Raw genomic sequence first — 21,232 nt, forward strand, 5'->3', positions numbered from 1 at the left:
ACTTGATCCAATGTTTATTTTACCCGCTCCCTCCGGCAGCTTACCAGGGCCTTTCATGGTTGCCAGATGCCAGAGGCAAAATGGAAACTTCCTAAACTGAAACTGTGTGCTCTCACAATGCTAATCGGATCGAATTGGCTTGGATAAACATAATCTTGTGATCAGGTACAAGATTGAATCTGCTAGGCGTAGCCAATACGCTTAATTATTTTCAAGAATACAATGATGCTTGATGGCTTTCATGGTTTTTTTTTAAGTGCCGCTTCCACATTCTAGGGTTCTCAAGGACCACTGCGAACCCTGCATGAACTATGTTTTCTTTAAGGAACACTTTACCAGACAACAGTTGGTGATTAACAGCTAGTGGTTAGCAGATATGGCCTCCGAGATTGGCAGTGCATATAATATACTGAGATCTCAGAAACTATGTCTTCGTCCTGCATCCATAGTTTCCTACAAGATCTACTAGAGGGAACACGAGCGCTAGTGTATGTGGGAGCTGAAAGTATAGTGATTTGGCCACAAACGGAATAATGGGCAGTAAATTGCTTTGCCTAAACTTCATCCTTTTGGCTTCTAATAGCTTCATGGTTTTCAGACTGGTTGCAACTTTTGCAAAAACATTCCGCTACAAATGCAGCAATTTGCAAAGGTTGCACATGAGAGCAGTGACTAATTGGCTCGTTTTGTTTAGAAAGCTACGAGTGCTTCGAAATTTTGAACGATAAATCATAATAAATAACATTACCACTAACAATTGAAGCCTAGACCGTAAAGATGAGACAGATTCGCCGTACTTCCCATGGTGGCTAAACGATCACAACGCCAGAGTTCCCTGTAGCACGCACATAGCATCTGTAGCTAGCCAAAACACACAAGAAATGTGAGGGGCGCCAAGGAAAAGAGATCGAAGGCAGTGTCTCCAGGAAGAAAACATTTATTGAACAAACATATCAATATCCAGTCATCATCCACGCACTCAGTGACTATGGTAAAATCCACATGCTCGTCAGTTGCTCTCTTTCTCTCTCTGAAGGACATGAAGGGTATGCAGCAGCAAGCTAGCCTGACAGAACACCTGAAGTATTCAGTGGCATAACTGAATGCTGCTTCAATAAGATGTGCATTTGTGAAATGTGCTTTATGCCGAACAACCACATTGATTGTTTCAAAACGAAAACAAAACGCTGTATATTTCTCCTTTTACTTCGACAGGCAATTCCTTTCAGCTACGTATGTTACGACCATCAGACAATAAAAATGAAGCAGTTATTTTTACCGCTTGTAAAATTACAGTTAAAGTGCATTTGATGGTTTGCATGTATGCAAACTAAGCAAGGAGAATGAGCACAATGTGGCAAAGCTGAAATGATACCCCAAAAGCTGAAAGGTGTGCAGGTTTTGAGAAAAAGGCTCAATTTACACAAACTTTGGTCAAAAAGCCTAAACTTTACATCTGCAGTTCTTAGCAGTATGTGCCCCCAATACAGTGCTTTATTCTGATACAAGTATCAGGGCCAAACTGAGCAGGTATTCAACTTGTCTACAGAAGCCACACTGCATAAACTCTTCAAGTCTTTTGCACACAGCAGAATTGGTGGCCCATTTCGAAACACAGGCAATGGTTTTGCAGCGAATGATTGTGATCTGCTACACTTAGGAGCACTTGTCTGCAACTGGCAAAAATGACTATACAATGATTACAGACTGCCATTGTTTGAAATCGCAACAGAATAAGTAGGTGCTAGGAGTGACAAAGGCGAGTTTCACTATACTTTCACTATTGGCAACGTGTCTTTCAGTGTTGTCACACTCGCTGAAAACTGCTTATGCTCCTGTCCGCAAAATGTCGCAACACACTTAATCAATTTTGTGGGTTATGAAGGCCTGCATCAACCCCAAATTATAGTGAGCTTTTAATCGTTGATCGCAATCAACATAATACACAACTTCCGTCCCATCCCATTTTTTGGGAGACTTCCCACAGCCATGAAGCTGAGAAATAGGAACAGAGGTATCCCGCTGTTGCGCTGCGGCATTCCCGGAACATCAACAACACGATCCGACAAGAGGACTCCTCACAGGATAGCCTAATAGGAATGCTGAAGAATGTGGGATATTTTTTGTTTCAAGAGTGAAGGGGAAAGTTCATAGTGAGGCTACTATAGCATCCATGCAATTAACTGCACTATCAGCATTTTCTTTTGAGCTGACCAACAATGCACAGACAAACAAATAAACAGTGAAAGCGACGCATGCAAACAGTAAGTGTTGCCAGGAGAATGATCGAGCAAAACGCACATCCTGGCAGGTTGCAAGCATGGAAACAGTGGTGACCATCTCAGAGCTTGTCTACATCCTCCTCGTCCTCCTCCTCGAATCTTCGTTTCCTGCGCACAATCTTGGGCAGCCGTGGAGAGCGCTCGAGCCATGGGTCTGTCTGTGTGGCCCTGTGTTTCAGCATCTTCAGGTCGCCGAGCTGCGCAACCTGAGTCCCTGCAGGTGCCATATGTGCAAAGAGGTCAAATGACACATCAACCAACCAAGATCAGCAGAAAACTTAAAAGGCCGCTTTAGCTTGGGAGCTGCTACGTAAATATATAGGGAATGGAGAAACTGTTTTTCTCAGCAACCGCTGCACTAATTTTAGTGTGGTGGTTCATTGCATTTAAAAGGAAAAGTTAAAGGCTAGTAAATGCATGTAGTGGATTTTCAATTCACGTATTCATGACTAAAATTTTGGAAAACTCCAGAACTTCAAAAGGCTAATGTGTCAAGTTTACACATTTGTAACTCTGCAACCAGATACATTGTCGCAATTCTGTAAACTGCCCCTAATAATGTGTATAAAGAAGAGAAAATTGATGCATTATACACTACTCTAAGATATACCACCGACTGTAAGTAGTGCTTTTGCGAAACCTTTGTAAACATTCTAACAATTTTGCGTAAGCTGTTAATCATGTAGCATATTTGTCTGCTTTAACAGTTGCAGTTTACATAAATGAGATCGCTCTTTTTGATGCAGAGTTATGGATGTGTAAACTTCATGCTTGTACTTCTTGGGGGGAAATTGCAAATTTTGTCCATTTTTCTAAAAGATTAGAGGCCCTAAATATAAATTCGGCTTCCTATAGCTGCAAGGATTTAACTTTCTCTCTAACATGAAACAAATTTCATTCAGATCGGTCAAATGGTTGTCTCATAAAACACTTTTGTCATGTATTACATGTATTCAAATAGGGAAATTGGTAGTGGCCCCAAGATAAAGTTTCCTCTGAACTGTTGAAAGACTAGGCAAAACTAAACAAGAAGATGGATAAAGTTAACTTGTTTAAGTTTAATGTCCTGAAAAATGACAAAGTGTGTAATGACAGATGCCACAGCAAAATACATTACTACATTACCCTAAGCGTGGCTCGTAATTTCATGAGCAGCATAAATTGCAACAGACACTTGCTTACTAATTAAACCTGCATGGTGTCGTGCCCCCAAAGACACGCATGAAGACGGCGCACTCGATGGCTGCAAGCGGTCACGGTCACAATATTGCTGTGATAAAGAGTGGCAGCAGCAGGAAGCCAGCATACTTTTCCCAAATAGATATTTCATGCTTCCGATACCCTTTGTCATGTCACAGTGCCATGCCTTCGAAACTTAGAGGTTCATGTGACCTCCAACACTGGGTGCGCAAGACAAAAGCGTGCATCAAGGCACTAGCCAACTCAGTTCCAACTTCCCTGTCATCCTCGCAAGCTCGCCACTGGGCTTGTAACAAGTACCTCCAATACTTGACACCCAAGCCACGGATGTGCCGTTGCAACTGGGATATAGCACAGTGGTGGCGATGGCATGAGTGCACCTATAATGTCTATACAGTTACTGCCACAAGGTGAGCGCCCCAGGTAATCACCGCTAGCATGCAATCCTCAAAACATTCCGACCTGTTTTGTCTAAAAGAACAGAAGATGTTACTTTGATGCCGTACTGTACAGGCAGCTTTATTCTAAGCTACAGTCAACCCACAAGAGTTAAAGCTTGGCTAATTAGGGATTCTGGTTATAATACAAACTTCAATATTTTGGATGGGGCACAGTGTCTACAGTGCATTATGAAGCTGCTTATAAGTCAGACAACACTTTGGTTACAAAACTTTTCTGGCCGTACAGGGCTGAGAAACGTGGCCAAACAAGTGAATTGGCTTGGTACAACAAAAACCAACACCTGACAAAGGAAGTAAAAGTATTAAGCATTGCTTAAGTCTCAGTGAAGAATAGAAAATCCAATAAAATCTACAAGGCACAAACAATGCTAGAGGAATGTAAACAAAGATAATGCAGATCCAACGCACTGCAAGAATTGATGTGATGCAAAGCATTTTGAAGGTAGCTGGCTATTCAGCGTCATCTATGGTTTCGCAAAGTGTTACCAGCTGAGTGAAACCAAAAAACAAAAAAGAGAAAAGAAAGAGCTGGTTGGGGTTCAGTGAATTCCAATTTCATGCTGGCTCATTTCCAGTTTGGAAAAATTAAAATTCATAATGGTATGAGAACCAGTTCACAACACAGAACCAGTTCGGGAAGGTACAATGTTTTCTGCCTATGGCGGCACGCTCCACAGTACTACCAACTTGTATGCATGGCACATGCACAGGTTTTGTCAGGAGTTAAAAGAAATGGGCTCCCTGGCACAAACGAGAGACAGAAATCAATGTTTTCTTTACACCAATATTAATGAATTGTATTGTTCTAGAGCAACATATGAAGACAATCATTTTTGGCAGTGCCATTGCAAGAGTGTGGGGTACATGCCGCGGTGCCTCAACGTGTTGCCCCTCTTTTCTGAGCTTCTTTTTATAGGCATCTGTACTGAGTATTGCACAGGAGTACGATTATCTAGGACATCTACTCACAGGGGACCCCGTTCATGAGAAGGAAACTTGCAGAAGAATAAAAATGGCTTACAGTGCATACAGCAAGCATTACGAAATATTTACAGGGAGCTTATCACTGTCATTGAAAAGTGTAGAATCATTATTCTACAGGTGCTAACTTATGGGGCAAAAATTTGTAGGTTAACAAAGAAGCTTGAGAACAAGTCAAGGACTGCACAAAGAGCAATGGCCCGAAAAATGTGATGTGTAAGAGACAGGAAGACAGTGGTGTGGATCAGAGAGCAAACGGGGATATCCGATATTCTAGATGACATTACAAGAAAGAAAATGGGGCTGGGCCGGCCATGTAATGAGTAGGGCAGACAAATGTGGACCATTAGGGTTAAAGAACGGGTGCTAAGGGAAGGGAAGTGCCATTGAGCACAACAGAAAATTAGGTGAGGTGATGAAATTAGGAAATTTGCAGGCACAAGTTAGAATCAGCTAGCGCAAGACTGGGGTAATTTGAGATCACTAGGAGAGGCCTTCGCCTAGCAGTGGACATAGAAAGAGGCTGATGATGATGGAGATACTGAGTACAAGGAAAATAGTAGAAGCTCAGAGGGGTGTTCAAATAGCAAAATTTTGTAATCGAATCGAATATGTTGAGATGCCGACATGGGCAGTGGCCATGTGGTTCTGTGCTGGGTCCTTTTTTTCTTTTTCTATGTACACTCGTTCACTGGATGGGTGTTGTGAAAGAAACACGAATTGTGATGCCATCTGTGATTAGGTGTTGCAGAACTGTGTGTCTATGTCACGCGGTCTATCATAAAACAATGATGCCATTTGTACTCTGGCACAAAAACTTGGACCGATCATGAAGGCAGTGTCACACACTGAAGTCTAAGCGTTACAAATCACTAGCTGTTACAATGAGTTTGAGAAAGTGGCACAGAGGGCACCATCAAGCACCTCAGAGAGCTAGGAGTAGGAGTTTGGCATAGGAGTACGTGGGCGATCGTGGGCTAATGGCCAGAGCATCGGGCTGCTGTGCTGGAAGACAAGGGGTTCGATGCTACCATTGGTCACACATTTATTAAAGGGGCTGAAAACCAGGTCAGACGGGAACCTAACAATTTGTTTGAGCTGCAGAACAGTGCAAGTGAAAAAGAAATGTGCTGACAATTGGCTGTAAAACAGGCAGAAGACTGCTGGACGCACCAACTACCAATTGTTGGCACACTATACTAACCAGCGCAGACATTGGTAGCATATGTCAAATTACAATTTCAGATTTGGAGTGGTAGATCTGCCCTTCAGGTGAGCAACTCTTTTTACAGCACAGGCCAATACTTCCAAATCCACAATTGGAATGCAAACTAAGCTGCCAAAGTAATAAGGCAAGACAGTGCACAGTACATGCTAGAACTGGTTCCCGAGTTATCCAGGGTTCAGTAGTTCCGATTCGTTTTGCCAGTTTGGTTGTCTCAGATGCTGCGCGGAGCAATGTGGGCTCGGCAGCAGCAAATATTTTCTCGTCTGGAGAGGACATTTCCACTGAACTGGCATCATCAGGTGCAGTAAATTGAAACGTGGAGATACAGTGGCACTACTATTTCAGAACCGGAACTAGACTGCATCAGAGGGTAATAATTGCAACAATGTGGTAAAAATACAAAATAAAGAACAAAAGCTAAAACACGAGGGCTGTAGAAAGAAGCGACTTGTCCAGTTTGATATTTTGAAAGAAAATGAAAAAGTGATACGTACAGACAGTACGCTTTTCTGGCTCTACGGTCTGTGTCCAGACAGTGCGCGTCGGCAGGCTTGTGCACGTCGACTTGTCGCACTTCCCTTTGGAGTCGCCGTTGATGCACTTTGGGCAGTGGACGACTTCCTCGGCGACGCACTCCTGCTGTGCACTGGTGCTCGAGAACGACTGGACGTTGGAGATCACGATACCTGCATCGCCCGTCAGGACCCCGTTGCTGCTGGCTGCGAACGCTGTCGAGCCCGTAGCCACCGACGAAGAAGGTTCGCTGACATATCCTGGAGGCATCAAAACGACAGACGACGGGTTGCCAACGTCGTCGGCCTGGCAGCCCTGGTCGTGTGAGATGCCGTTCTCCACAATGCTGTAATCCGGGGGCTCTGTCTTGATGGTCACCGATGATGTGGACGGACGCATTGATGTCGACGGAAGCAACGTCGGTGTGATGCCATCTTCGGTCTTAATTTCATCCACTGGGATCTCTCCAAACTCCTGGATCTTGAAGGCACACGACGACGGCGCATCGTCCTGCAATGCTACGCCACAGCCAGAGCTGGGCGGGGGAGCTGCGATTTCGCCGCCGTCGTCGTCTTCGTCGTCGTCGGGGATCTCCTCTTTCACAACGTAGGAGCTAAGGAAGCCCAGGAATTGTCCACCCTCGCCATTTTGGGCAGAGTCATCGCCGTGAGTTTCCTGTGTTGAGGAGGAAGTCAAGCCTTCGGTTGACTCGTCTTCTAGCTCCCTCTTGATTGCGTGAGCTGGGATGAGACCTGCGCCTGCATGGTCAACCTCCATGCTTGATTCGTCATTCTGCATAAATAGAGAGTGATAATTAAACACTACAACCACACAATTAAAACATTTTCGTACAAATATGTGTCTTGTAGCATGGTACGAACCATGCTAGTATAAGTGTGAAGCCCGCCAACCTGGTGTGAACATTTCAACAGGAAGGCACCTCTTCATCAAGGCAATAACAATAAAACAAAACAAAAAATAAAAACACTTTTCCTCTCTTCCTCCTCTACCCCAAACAAAGAAACCACAGCTCTGTCGATCTGCTTTTCTATGGGGACCCTTCCAAGAATTTATACTACAGCCAAGCCCATTTATGATCCAACTTGCAACAAACAGTACGGTGCAAGAATGGTGTAATAGTGTGCTTCAGATACACCAAACGCATGTATCAATCTGCAACTCTGTTGTCTTGAACATGCAAGCGATACCTTACTAGACTGTGAGAGCACTACCTTAAAGGGACACTAAAGGCAAATACTAAGCCGACAGGGCCTGTTTAAACACCATTACATAAATGTTGCAACGCTTGTTGCATGCCAAGAAAAGACTTAGTTTCCAAGAAAATTGCACCTGGAGGGTTCAAATACCTTTTTAGTTATTCAACTATCCCACCACCCAACCCGGGGAGTGGCGACGTTGCATACGCCATCAGCGCCCTTTGCTGCCGCCGGTGAGTAAAACGGCGCCCGACTGACAGCGGTATGGTTTTTTGCCCAAAACGCAAACACGCGGCCATCGAGAAACGGAGCCAAGGCACAGAGCAGTGGATTCACCACTGCAGCTGCTTTTTGGTCAAGTGGCGCGGACCGTTCGGGCATCCCACGACATCACATGGAAGTTGAATTCTCTGCTACTTGCAGTTTGTGCGAGCTTCACGAGCCAGCAAAACATGGTGCAGCACTACGCGATAACGAAACTACTGAAATGCAAAAGCATGGGTGGCGCAAAGTTGAGAAAAAATGAAACCTTTCGGCTGCCCACGTCATTGCCAAGGGTAATCTCAATGAGATCTTTTCTAAAAATTAAATAGAAACTGGACAAGTAGCATTTTATTTCATCTTACAAAGAAATATAGGGATGTTTTTGTAATGAGTGGTTGAGTACTAGTGACAGAATTTAACTGAGGAGTGTTTTCGTCATTGGGCAAGTACTTGAATGTCCCGGGGAAGTCTCTAGTCATGTCCTGCATTTACCTCAATTTCTCCAGCACTAATCAATCACTTAAGCTTGACTTAATATTTGCCTTTAATGTCCCTTTATAAGTCAAGCTTTCTATGCCTAGCTCACAACATTTTCGCAACAATTGGTCAGTTGGTATCTCATCGTATGTATACAGGCTGATCAAGTTTAAGTTTTATGGAATCATGAAAAATAGCCTGTTGCAGATAACATAATTTTAGCCCTTTAGCTCGATTATTTAGAGAGGCAGACATTTCTTGCCTGAGAAACTGAAACACATATTTCGCTAATTAAACAAAAACCACCAATTACATTTTAAATTAATTCCTTCACGGCACATATTGCAATTTACTAATTGTAGCCGGTGAGTTTGTATGGTGTATCCACCTGAAATGAATTTTCACAATGACACCAGTTTGGAGATATGCAGCATCAAACTTGCCCTAAATATGCACCGTTGCTCCATGTACTATTTTAACAAAATGCTCTTTTATACATTGAAACACAAAAGTAACTGGAACGCCCAAGTATTTCTTTCCGCACTTTAGGAAATATCTCGAAACTGGTGTCATCCTGGGAGTTCACTTCAAATGGATAAGTCTTGCAAGCTCACCGGCTACAATTTGTAAATAGCAATATGTGCCGTAAGTCATTAATTAAGAAGTTAATTCACAAATATTTTAATTAGGTGAATATGTGTTTAGATTTCTCATACTAATAATGTCCGCCTCTTCGAATAATCCAGCTCAAGGACAAGAATTGTGCTATCTGCCATAGACGATTCTTAAACATTCCATAAAACCTAAAAATGATAATCCTGCACATATTAACAATGTATGTGCTGATACAAGCTCCAGCAAAATGGCCTTTAACGATGGATGAAATGAAGACAGAACAGTGCTCAGAACATGGTATGAACCATGTTTATTTAAACATAATATCCATGGTTACCCAGGCACTTGTCCAATAGCTTCACCAAGTGTATTCCTTCATAATGATACTCAACTTTATTCAATTCAATGTCCAGAACTCCAAGTGTTCTGTTTTCATTTGATCCACCTAGATATGTAAGCACACAATGGTGACCTTCAATGTAGTGCCCGCAACTGCAGCTCTGTTAATACCAAACAATGCATCATGACATAAAGCATGTAATGTTGCCACATAAGTACATCTAATGCACACAACCCTTTCTGTGCTTGATATTCAACAGCTTCTTTGAATTTTCTGCTATTTGCCCTACCCCCGTTCTTGGGCACAAGCATATGTACTAATTCCTGGCCAATCCCCTTGAATATGTGCCACTATGACGCAAGGAGCACAGAAGTCCTAAATGCACTTCCACATCTACATAGGGACACATGGGATACATTACAGATGTGTAATACTTCTCTCTGCCCACACACCTCTCATCACCAACCTTCCCTGAACAAATATCAAACATTGTTGTGGTCTTCGCGGCATCACTGCATCAACGTGTCATAGTGTGCGTCCACCCTTAACTGGCAGTTGCATATTGGCATAGTGTGATAATGGTCTCGTTCGTGAGCATAATCATTACGCTGAGGGTCTATTCGATTTCAATCAAGTTACTCTGCGCCTTCTCACCTAGGCTCTCGATTCTCCGAGGTGCAGCTGCACACCCTGCACGCCCATCCTTGATTGCGCAGAGTGCAAGGTAAGGTCCCGCTGTGGTGCAATGCACAGTTAAGCCTTGCAGCAAGTGGGTGCAGCTTGGTGTGCCACAACCCGCACTGCCTGCACCTTTTTATTTGTTGTGCTGTGCGCCTTTTCTGAATCATACACGCCTTAAAGGGGACTCGGAAACACTTTACAATGGCGTCACTATTAAGTAACGTAGCCTCACAAGTCTCCTGCAGTAAGGTTTTTTTCGAATCCTTTAAGTATAAACAAAGTGCAACGTAGTTATAACATCGATGAGCGCCGTTCTCTCTCCTCGCTCCTTTATTCTCTACTAGAGCACTGGATGCTACACAGGGAAGATGGGAAGGGGGAAAAGCTCCACCCATACGTTCTGTGTCTCACCCGCGAGAGAATTCATCGCAGCACGCCGTGGTGACTGCGGTATCTATGCTATGCAGCACGGCACTGCTATCTCGGAGGCCGCACTTAACTGGCGCAGCTACTTGGAACACGCAACAACATGTGTAGACCTGCAACAACAACCAGCGACTTGCAACATGTGTAGACCAGCAGCGTCAAGATGAAATGCTGGTTCTGTCTTTTTGAAATTGCAGACATAGTATATCTTTTATTCATTTAACTAAAATTAGCAATAATAGTACTGAGAATGTTCTCGCAGATTAGGTGGGCCTGGCTGCTTGCAACGAAGCAGCTACATTGCAAGCAGCCAAGAGTTGCTAGCATTTTCGGACAGCATTGAAGATTGTAATTTGCATGCTGCATGCGGTGCAGTAATATTTGGCTCACATGTTCACAGGAGCCTCACCTACAGGTGGGCAATGTTTTATTATTAGTATATTCAAGAAGTGTTTTGAACAAACAACCAAAACTTTGACTGCCAGCTCTTTCTCCAAGCTTTGTCTGTTTTTCTTCACACGCTGGGAGGCTAAAACTTCGTCTTGTAGTTCTGAGCTGGCCAGAGCCTTGCGCCAATGTTCTTCAAGGGGGTCTGGGTTTCTGTGATCAAAGAGCTTTGTAGTGTACGTGTATTTCCAGAGGATGTGTTCTATGTCTCAAGCATTAATCTACCACTTTAGCCTGACTTAATATTTGCCTTTAGTGTCCTTTTAAACCACCTTTTTTCGCGACTGGAAATGTTATAGGCTAATAAAATGTGCTATACTGTAAAAAATAAAAAGCAAATTTACTATAATTAATCAGAGGCTGTTTAAATGTAATCGCTGCGCCGTTATTTATGCCTGCGTGTGCCTACACTAGCCACTCTGCCTATGCAGCCACCATTGTTTGTTCCGTGTTCAATGGACAGACGTGGTGCGTCATTGACGACCCGGTGTCGAACAAGGTGACAGGGGTGCTCACACGTGGGGCGGCTCGACAGTGCTGCGTCTCGCCGTTTAGGATGGTGGCCCATTTGTCATCGTCCTACAAATGCCTATGGCCACACCACTGGAGGCAATTGGAAGCTGCTCGAATTCGCATTCATGGCACGCTCAAACAGTGCAACCTCTCGTTGAGCTTGTGTAAAGGTGTAACGCTGCCATTGCTCATCTGCCGAATAGTTCGAGCAGAGCACGGCAGTCTGTTCATTTAACTTCTTTGTCGTTTTACGGCGAACTTGACTGTGGGTCACTTGTGTCTTAAGCAGGCCCGTTCTTGCTTATGCAAAAGTGACGCAGTTCTCTGTGTTGTTTAAGCCCGTGAAAGGTGAGCAAAGTCTTGTGAGTGGTCCGTAAGTGACAAATATGCACTGCCATAACACGCTCTAAATGTTCGCATTCCATTCTTGAGCCATCTGCAATGGAATGGTATCTGCCAGGGTGCCATTTCTGCACAGCACAAGCTATCTCGTGTGCCCAGTCTACCCTGCACGTTGCCCTCATGGATTGTTTACGCATACTGCAGCCCATTAGGGCTACAGCAGGAGTGAGTGCACAAAAAATGACAGTCGCATGTACACAGAAATACAAAAATACAAGAAAAATGTAAGAACTATACGTCAGCTGTGACATCTAAAAACTGAGAGAGAGGTAATAACTGGACTTCAGCAGGCAACAAATTCCAATGTTCAATCACGTGGAGTGAAAAAGCTGTTTTTGAAAGTGTTATACCCCTGTCACACTGGGCGTTTTAATGTCATTCGAACCAAATGGCATCAGCATCGAATGACTTCCGCAATCGAATGAGTTTCTCGAACTCATTCGGCTTCGCGCTCGGAGCGAATGTGTACTCTCAACCCCAGAAACAAAGCAAAACAGGACACAGTATTTGCAATTTGACGCACTCATATAGAAATATAGAACCGCACTCATATAGAAATAATAACATTTGCGTGTTTTAATGGACTTGCTACTTTAAAGAGACAAAAGCTGTGTGGCAGGCTGTCGCAAAATGTTGTTACTCTCCAGCTCAGCAGCGTCTGGCCGCCACCCATGCCGCCACCACTCTGCTTGTCGGCCATAGAACGTCTAATCGCTTCCTCTGATTATTACGCCTTGCTCGTAATGCAAAGTACGCAGCAACTGATCACTTCACCTCCTACAACTTAGCGTCGTCGTCCAGCGTCGCCATATAGATAGTATATTCTAGGCACTATAGTCGCCATGTCAGCCATTTTGTTTGTTTTCAATTTATCAGCTACTTAGGTGGCTAAGCCTTGTTTTGGCTTATAGTGGCCACATAGTCTGAAATAGAACAACTTTTTTTACAGGCATTACTAAAATATTTTTTTTCAGTGAAGTGACGTCCCAAAAATATATTTAAATACATGGATTGCTTATGCAAGCACTTTATACTTACCTTGTTCTACTTTGGTTGCCACGTTTTTTTTTTTTTTTTTTCGGAATGATCGCCGTTGATATCACCACCGAATGACATTAATTTTACATGTAGCACCTCCGCGGGCAAATGACATTCGTTGCAGCGAATGCCATTTGATTCGAATGACATTAAAGCTCCCAGTGTGACAGGGGTATTAGTGCGTGGATAGGATAGTATCCTATCCACGCACTAACACGAGGATAGGATAGTACAGAATCTTGAAAGGTTCGATGTGCTGCCGTACTGAAAGAAGCTAGTGGTTCAATTCCCAAAGAGCAGCTGTGGGTGAAAAATCTCGGTCCAAGCGACGTTAAATAAAACAAACAGCTTTCCTCTGAACTGATCCAATAGAATTAATTTTGCACTGTTCATATGGGTTCCAAACGAAGGATGCATATTTTAATATTGGATGAAACAATGTATATGGCTAGGTTGTGTGTCTATCAAGCCATGTAGATAGAAAATTTCTCCCCTACGTGGGCCGATCCCGAAGATAGTGCAATACCGGGTTGACCCGCAGCAGAGGTGAAGCAAGCGTTAAGCCCTCTGCCAAGTTGCAAAAGTAAGTTTAATATCTTAGGTCCAAATACAACCTGTATCAGATATTAACCTGATAAGAACAGATACTACACTTTTACCATGTCGGCCATGTCTACGTTCACACTGCCCTATCTTTCTCGGCATTCCAAATGCTTGCATACCTCCTTTTCTTTCCTTCTGTTCTCCAGTGGTGGCCGTCCCATAAGCGTGCGGCCTGCCAGGATCGCAACTCAGGAAGAAATGCGAACCATCCATCTGGCCCCGATTCCGCAAACTTGAACATTTCACAGGAGGAACGGCCAAGTTTCATGGGGAGTTTGTGGGGAACCAATTTTGTGTGGCCTGTGTTGTGTGTGACTGCTTGAGGTTTTCGAGTGACCTCACAACCATTACTGCCTTGTGAGACGTCGACCAATGCACGATCGCCTTGGCTACAGTGAAGCAGTGTGTGCACGTCTGTTCAACGTGCCAGGATTCGTTAGTAAAAGACGTTGTGCCATGTTTTGCAACAATATATGGATATGTGTACCCTCAGTGCCTCATCATCTTCCGATGCTCAACATCATGTAGGAGTGACTAGTCGCGCCTCGCTTTCCATTTACGTGCATATGGCGTTTGACGCACGGCAATGGACAGTTTGCCATTAAGGGGCCCACGTACACAGCTTTGCTGGTCATCTACTTTCACAGAGTGGAATGGCACTGCATCTTTTTTAAATGCTCAACAACAGATGTAAGCTATATGTTTATATGTAGACCAGGACAAGGTGGGTATAAGAATAGCTCCTAAATATTTGTAAAGTGAAACTCTTGTTAGTGGTACACCGTAGCAATTGTAATCAAAAAGGATGTCCGCCTGTTAGTAAAAGACAACAGTTTTGCTAAATTGATGTTCATTTCCCAGGTAGCACACCATTCGCAAAATGCAGCGAAGGCCTCCCCTAGGTGCTGATGATCAGCGAGAGAGCCAACACAGCTGCACATAACAGAATCGTCGACGCAGAGACATACCTTTTAAGTAACATGTTTTAGGAGGTAATTAATAAACAATAAGAATAGCAGCAGACCAAGTACAGATCCCTACGGGAGCCTGAGGTGACGTCAACCATAGATGCTTCCGCAGAATCATAGTATACCAATTGTGCTCGTAAAGAGACAAAACTGGAAATCCAGGAAACCAACTGAAGATCATTTGGAATGTTGTGGAGTTTCAAAAGCAATTTAGAGTGTGATACAGTGACAAAAGCGTGCTAAAGTCGATGAAAATGGCATCAATCTGGTTACCTAGGTCAATATGAAGAGAAAGATCATGGGCGAACTCCCCGAGTTGGGCCACTGTATTAAAACCACACCTGAAGCCATGTTAAAAACTGGTGAAGAGGTTATTTTCAAGGAACAGCACGATACGCTTATTCATAATGTGCCCAGGGTGTCTACTAAGTTACTTTCTCCAAATTCCTTCACTTTTTCAGGTTCTCACTGACAATTCTAAGCGAATTCCCTGACTGTTCTCATGCAGCTGAGGAGAGCATTCAGAAACCACCATGCTAGTGATGAAAGCTGTGGGCAGCATTAGAACTGGCTGCTCAACTGCACTTCGATGCAGGCATTGGCATTACTGACATAAAATGAGCAAGAGTAAAAGACATGGGTTTTCGCATGCATAATGATTCAAACAAACCACTGCTATTATTAACCACCAATGACCTGCTATCAACAAACAGGCTAGTAAAATTGTAACCTAACATTTGTGTTTGTGAAACATGTTCCTGAATTCATGAAGAGCTTGCCATGACTTCATTTTATGGGCTGATATCAGTAGCCACAAGCCTGTTTAGCAAGATCTCGGAGTACTGAAAACGAGCCTTGGAGTGGTAAAAGTTGGGAGGCAGCGCCCTCTTGCATAATTCTACAAATCACGCTGCTTTATTAGGCTTCTTTGGCAGCAGGAATTCTTTTATGAAAAATGCACTACTAAAAGACAATTCCTGTACATTATGGGAATCAAATGCAGAACACTCGCTTCTGGCAGTGAAGTTACTTTCTAACAGACTCAATTTCTTTCTGCAAGAGGGAGGCCTAAAACCTATGTGCTACAAGAGACTGTTACCCTTCATGTTCCCAATGAGACATTCCTTATTTACTGAAGAGCTTCCACAGAAGAACTGCCTTACAAAAGGCAAAGAATAATCTTCACAAACAGCAGTACTTCTTTAAGAGCACTTGGGCAGAGTTCAAGCCATAGAGTTTTCAAGTGCTGCTCGTTTTGGTCAAAGTCTCACATGCATGCTTGCACAGAGCTGGTCAAACACACCCAGGCATAGGATCCATCTGCCTTCTCTGCTTGCAAGTCGGTGACCCACCCGTCCTCTATGAGCACTTCTAGTACAATGTTTAGCCCCTTCTAGCCAGCTTGCACGGATCAGGCACAAGCTGCTGGATCTGAGCAACTGGTCCCCCTCATCAGCCTGAACTTTAATGGCGACCTCTCCATTATCTCTTGTGAGCAGACCTTCATGAAGAAAATGCATTCTTTCTTAAAGCTCACCATAGCAATCTAGAAGGTTTGGTGATCTTCCAAAGCTCAGTTTTGGCAGTAAAGCCAATGTCAAAGGCAGCTATAGGAATCATGTTCTCAGACTTGCAAAGGTCAATCCCGAGTAATTTGGACAGTCATCAGCAGCGCTTAGCGTTTGTTTTGTGACAATTCACCCCAGGAGCAAGTGCAATAGGCCTTCTAGTGCATACACAAGAAAAGGAACCATTGGTTTCTCTGATTGGAATTCAGTCTGCAATGGTTGTGGTTCTTCTGCAATGGTGAGCCTAAAAGTCAGTTTAATTGGCAGCATCTGGTGAGCCACAGCCTTCTCAACGTTGGTATAAATGCAGCCTGTTGGTCTTTCTTTTTCTCTCTCTTTGAGCACTCAACATACGTCACCAAGATTGAGAGAACTTGAAGTGCCCTTGCAATAACCTTGGTGTTCTCTAGCCACCTCAATGAGCGGAATGTCAGTGGAAAGAGAGTGCTTCCCGTGTGGCTGATGTAGTCGGCTCGACATGCAGGCACATTCTTGAATAGGTTGTATATACTTCAAAAGAACACCACAATGACCCATTGTGTCCTGTTTTAAATGCACTGTTCACATGCAATCCACAGCTCTTTATGTCCAGAATATTTCGACTCACATCAGATGCAACAAGCTCCTCCTTCGGGGACCTCAACAACTTCAAGTTAACACTGGGGCTGTCCATTGATATTTGCAGAATATTTGCCTGCTCAATGTTCTCAGCAGCTTTTATGAAAGAAGCTGCTAAATGAATCCTCTATGCAAGTATGGCCTAAAAAGCATGACATCAGGTAGTGGATTTTCCCACTGGCATCAGCTGCATCCCGGAACATGACTAATACAGCCATTTGCTCTTTTTGCACAATTTTCATCAGGGACTTGTCAAAAGCCACAATCATGTGTGACACACCATCAAGCTTCAACAGCAGCCTGTTTCAGAAGTACAGGACAATATTGTGACAAATTGTATAGCAGACTTTGTCCTTTCAAAGTTGAAATTTCTTTGCGATGTCGCTTGTGGGAAACATGAGGGTGGAAAAGCATGGCAGACACTGCTGCTGAACGAAGTGATCCATGTATTGCTTCAGCACTCAAGCACCAAATCATTTCACCTATTGCGACACTTTCTTTTTTTCATCACAAAACTGCTTACAGAAGCTTACACGCCCAACGCGACAGTCAGAGGCTTTGCACGAGTGTTTCCGTTGCTCGTGCTAGGTACCCCAAGGGCATGATCAGTAGTAGCACTCACAGAACAAGCAAATGGTAAGTTGAGTCCAGCACTAAATTATGCGCAAAGGTTCATCTGGGAAGCCCTCTGCGACAAGCTCATAGTGGATCGTGTTTCTTGCTTGCAGTGTGGCTGGCAACTGCTGTGTTGAACATGTTGCTGAGTGAGAACGTCTTGTGGCATACTTTGCACTGAGCCATGGTGGTGTCGTCTGGCACAGCCCTGATCCACGACGACTACTCAGAAGCGTCTGGGTTCACCCAATCGGCTAAATGAGCACTTCCTTGCAGGCGGCATGGCAGCTCACATATTACATACCTTGTTGACAACAGAAGAATGGCAATATGGTGGCCGCCCAGCGCAGATCGGGCAGGATTGAACCTGTATTGCTGGCTTGGCTGTATTTTTCTTTTCTATCTTTGTTTTTCTTTTTAGTGCACAGTCAAAAACTATCTTTAGCTAGGTTCCCAAGGCATAATGAAAAGAAAATAGTTTTTCTGTTTTTCTTTTTGCCAGCCCGGAGAAAGGCCCTTGTGCCCACGAGTGTCATAGCGGTGTTAGTCTGGTCCCTCATTCATTATCTGATACAAATGCACCAACACTGGCCTAACCGGAATGCTTTCGAGCCAAGCTAAGACATGTAAACATTTTATCAGCATTAGTTGCATTGCGTTATCGGTGCATTTCCTGTATGATGCCTAGAAACAATAGTTGTGCTTTGAAATCTTCGTACGCTCTTGCTCTGCCGTTCACTGTGGGTGAAGCGAAGGGAGCGACTTTGTTAGCTTTGATCTAGAGTTAAGATTGTTTCCACCGAAATTTGCAGACTTCCATCTGTAAGAGCCCATGATCTGGCCAGCTCTTTGACCAATTCCCTGACAATTCCAGGTTTTGTAAGTTTTCCCGGTTGGTAGGCACCCTGTGCTCAAATATCTTACAAGAGGCTCAAGTTAAAGCAGTAGGCCTATAGTTTGATAAAAGCTTTCTGTAACCTGATTTATTAACGAGAAAAACCTTATGTCCATCAGCCTTGCATGCTTTACGCGAAGCTTGCCGACATCCTTCTCCAAGGCATCCATCCAGGTCCTCCACGCACTGCAGCAGAAGTCTCTCTGGTTCAGTCCCTCCGGTTCCTCGCGAAAACGAAGCCACAGAGGGGCTGAATCATCTGCTGGGCCTCCTGTGAGTACAACGCTGAGGCAGCCTGCCATACCGCGTCATCACTGCCGTCAGCGCTATCTGATACAAGCACGTTCAGGATGATCGCCTCATTGGTTAGAAGCACTTAGTTTCCAAATCTATAGCCGTGCAGTTTCTTTTCACTGGCAACATCGTGCATTGCCGATGATCAGCAGGCGGGTCAGCCATCTTCCCTTTCAGCGGTGAGTCAAACCAACTGCTGGTCAAACGAGGCTGAGAAACCGTGTGGCCAGGAACGATTTTGACGCAACCAACAAAGATGAACGCAAGCGGTTAAGCTCTTTGCAGAACAGCATGAACTGCACCGATTGAGGGGCCAGCGAGCTACATGCGAGCAATCTGCAACCAGCGCAGTTGGCGCGGTCCATCCGTGTTTCAGTTGGTGGGGCGGCGTAGAGCTACCTATGGGCGCAGCCGATTCATGTTCGGAGAGGTGCAAGGGGGACGGGAGAGATGCGCATGGAGATGGCAGGAAAATGAGTGCTCGGCGTCTATCGGAGCAGCAGCCCATAGTGCAGTGGCTCAAATTTCTCGTTTTGTTTGTTTCTTTTCAGGGATTTCGCATTTCACTTCCTTTCGGCTCGGACACCCAGCAGCCAGATTTCATTGTTATAACCGAAAATGCGGCATCAGGGCATTGTAGTAAGCAGGTTATTTCACCATGGAAAACATACAAAAGTTGACGGTGCAGCGGTGCAGCAGCTTCTCATTGTTATAGCCGACATATTGTTAAAGCCCGTATTGTTATAAGTGGGTTCGACTGTATATGCTAAAGTCTGACCATGCTACGTGGTGCATATGCGCATATGCATATGCGGCTTTGTCCTTCACCAGCTTGACCGACGGATAGTAGCCACATCCAACTTGCACATTTTTGAAGTGCTATCAATTAGTCTGCCAAGGTGTCTAACCAGGAGCAGCCAAGAGTGAGAGCGCGCTGGCAAGCGTACGTGTGGTCTACTCTTAAGGTTTGTATGGTTTGCGGCTAGTTCAGTATTCAAAACTAGTCAAAATTGGTGAGACCTGGCCAAAGTTTAATTCCTATGCAGATGGCCGCAGCCAACCGTATGTGAGCAGACAATAGTGGGCTTCTTCCGGAAGTGCATGATTAGTATCGAAATTCGAAAGCACACTTTCGCTAAGTTCAGCCTGTTTATTGAACTTCATCAGTAAATATACACTGTAACAGTAGGAAGAAGTCCACTGATCCAAACACCCTTCTTGACTGACATCAGTTATTGGCCAATAGCAGCCACGTATAAGAATTTGCTTTATTAAGAAATAAAATGCTCAGAAGAGAATGAGGAGCAGGATTCCGTTGAAAAGAGAGCATTTGAGAGAAAGGTGACTTTGCACTCCACTTGCAAGCTCCACGTGATGCATACGACAACAAAACTTGGCTGAGGTGTTCACAGTAGCGTAAGCTATCTGCAGGCTATGTTTTTTTACCAAGCCTGAGGGGCGGTTCAGCACCCCTTGAAAGCAGTCTGTTAGCCGGCCACAATAAGTGCAGCAGTTCGCGGTTCATCCAGGGAAGATTACTGCTTCTTTTCTTAGTTTCTAGTGGAACAAAGCAGTCTACAGATGAGATATAGAATCAGCCACAAGTGCGTTAACCTCACTAGAAGCACCGAGTACCGAAAATGCACAAAAATTACTTGACAACTCGTCCATCGTACATACATCTTTACATCTTTATTTCAGCAGCTCACAACTTCGTCATCCTTTATAATACCTTTAAACATGGGGGTGTAAAATTTTGGTTATAGATCGGCCGGGTGAGAGAAAAAACAGCATCATGAACCGAGATACGTTCAAATAGTTCGTATTTGAAACATGTGTTGACTACATCAGTGCTGAAAAAACAAAATCCGACACAGCACAATTACCAGTGGGATCATGAAGGACCAGTCAATTCCGGGAGCGTTAATGTCACCAAATAGGACAAAATCTCAGGCAGATGGATTATGTTGTAGTATAAACTGGTCCAGGCCGCCAAGAAATTTCCAGGGACTATTAGGAGGCCGAAGCAAAATGCATGTGGTTATACGCATATAGAATGCCATTCGAGCAGCTTGAGCGCAACACTAAGAAAGAGGGTTAATCGAGGGGCCCAATTTTTTATTAATGATATCATGAGAAGCTAAAAAACAATGACACCAAGGACAATGCAGGGGAATTACTTGTACTTAAACTTGAATTAAAGAAATTATAAATTAATGGAAATGAAAGTGGATGAAAAAGACAACTTGCCGAAGGTAGGGAATGATCCCATGTCTTCACATTACGCGTTCGATGCTTGATAATGAGGCACACGGTAGTGGCGGACTCCACATTAATTTTGACCATGTAAAGTTCTTCAACATGGATCTATAAATGCAAGCGCACAAGTGTATCTGCATTCTCCCCTCCCCCCTAGAAAAGCCCAGCAGTGCAACATCATAGCGAATGGGCTACTGTGCTGGGTAGTCTTAAAAGCAATGCAACATGAGGGAACCAACTGGCCTTCTTTTCCTTCTTTTTCCCCTCTTTCCAGGCTTCATTTCTCTTCGTTGCATTTATCGTCCTTTTGTCCCTGTTACCTCTATA

The 21,232-nt window shown here is 44.1% G+C and overlaps 1 protein-coding gene and 1 pseudogene across 1 annotated transcript in view; both read right to left on the bottom strand.

Moving 5' to 3' along the window:
* Positions 1–921: 921 nt before the first annotated feature.
* The window catches only part of LOC126534562 (uncharacterized), a 29,030-nt gene continuing 8,719 nt past the window's right edge, over positions 922–21,232 (bottom strand). The window contains exons 3-4 of the mRNA XM_050181823.3: positions 6,647–7,457; positions 922–2,496 (exon numbers count right to left, since the gene is read on the bottom strand). Coding sequence (XP_050037780.1) covers positions 2,342–2,496; positions 6,647–7,457 — 966 coding nt within the window. The 3' untranslated portion in view covers positions 922–2,341. The remainder of the gene's footprint in view (positions 2,497–6,646; positions 7,458–21,232) is intronic.
* Positions 13,578–13,756, bottom strand: LOC126535004 (U2 spliceosomal RNA; annotated as a pseudogene).

The sequence above is a fragment of the Dermacentor andersoni genome, chromosome 7 (assembly GCF_023375885.2).
Source record: "Dermacentor andersoni chromosome 7, qqDerAnde1_hic_scaffold, whole genome shotgun sequence".
Taxonomy (NCBI): Eukaryota; Metazoa; Arthropoda; class Arachnida; order Ixodida; family Ixodidae; genus Dermacentor; species Dermacentor andersoni.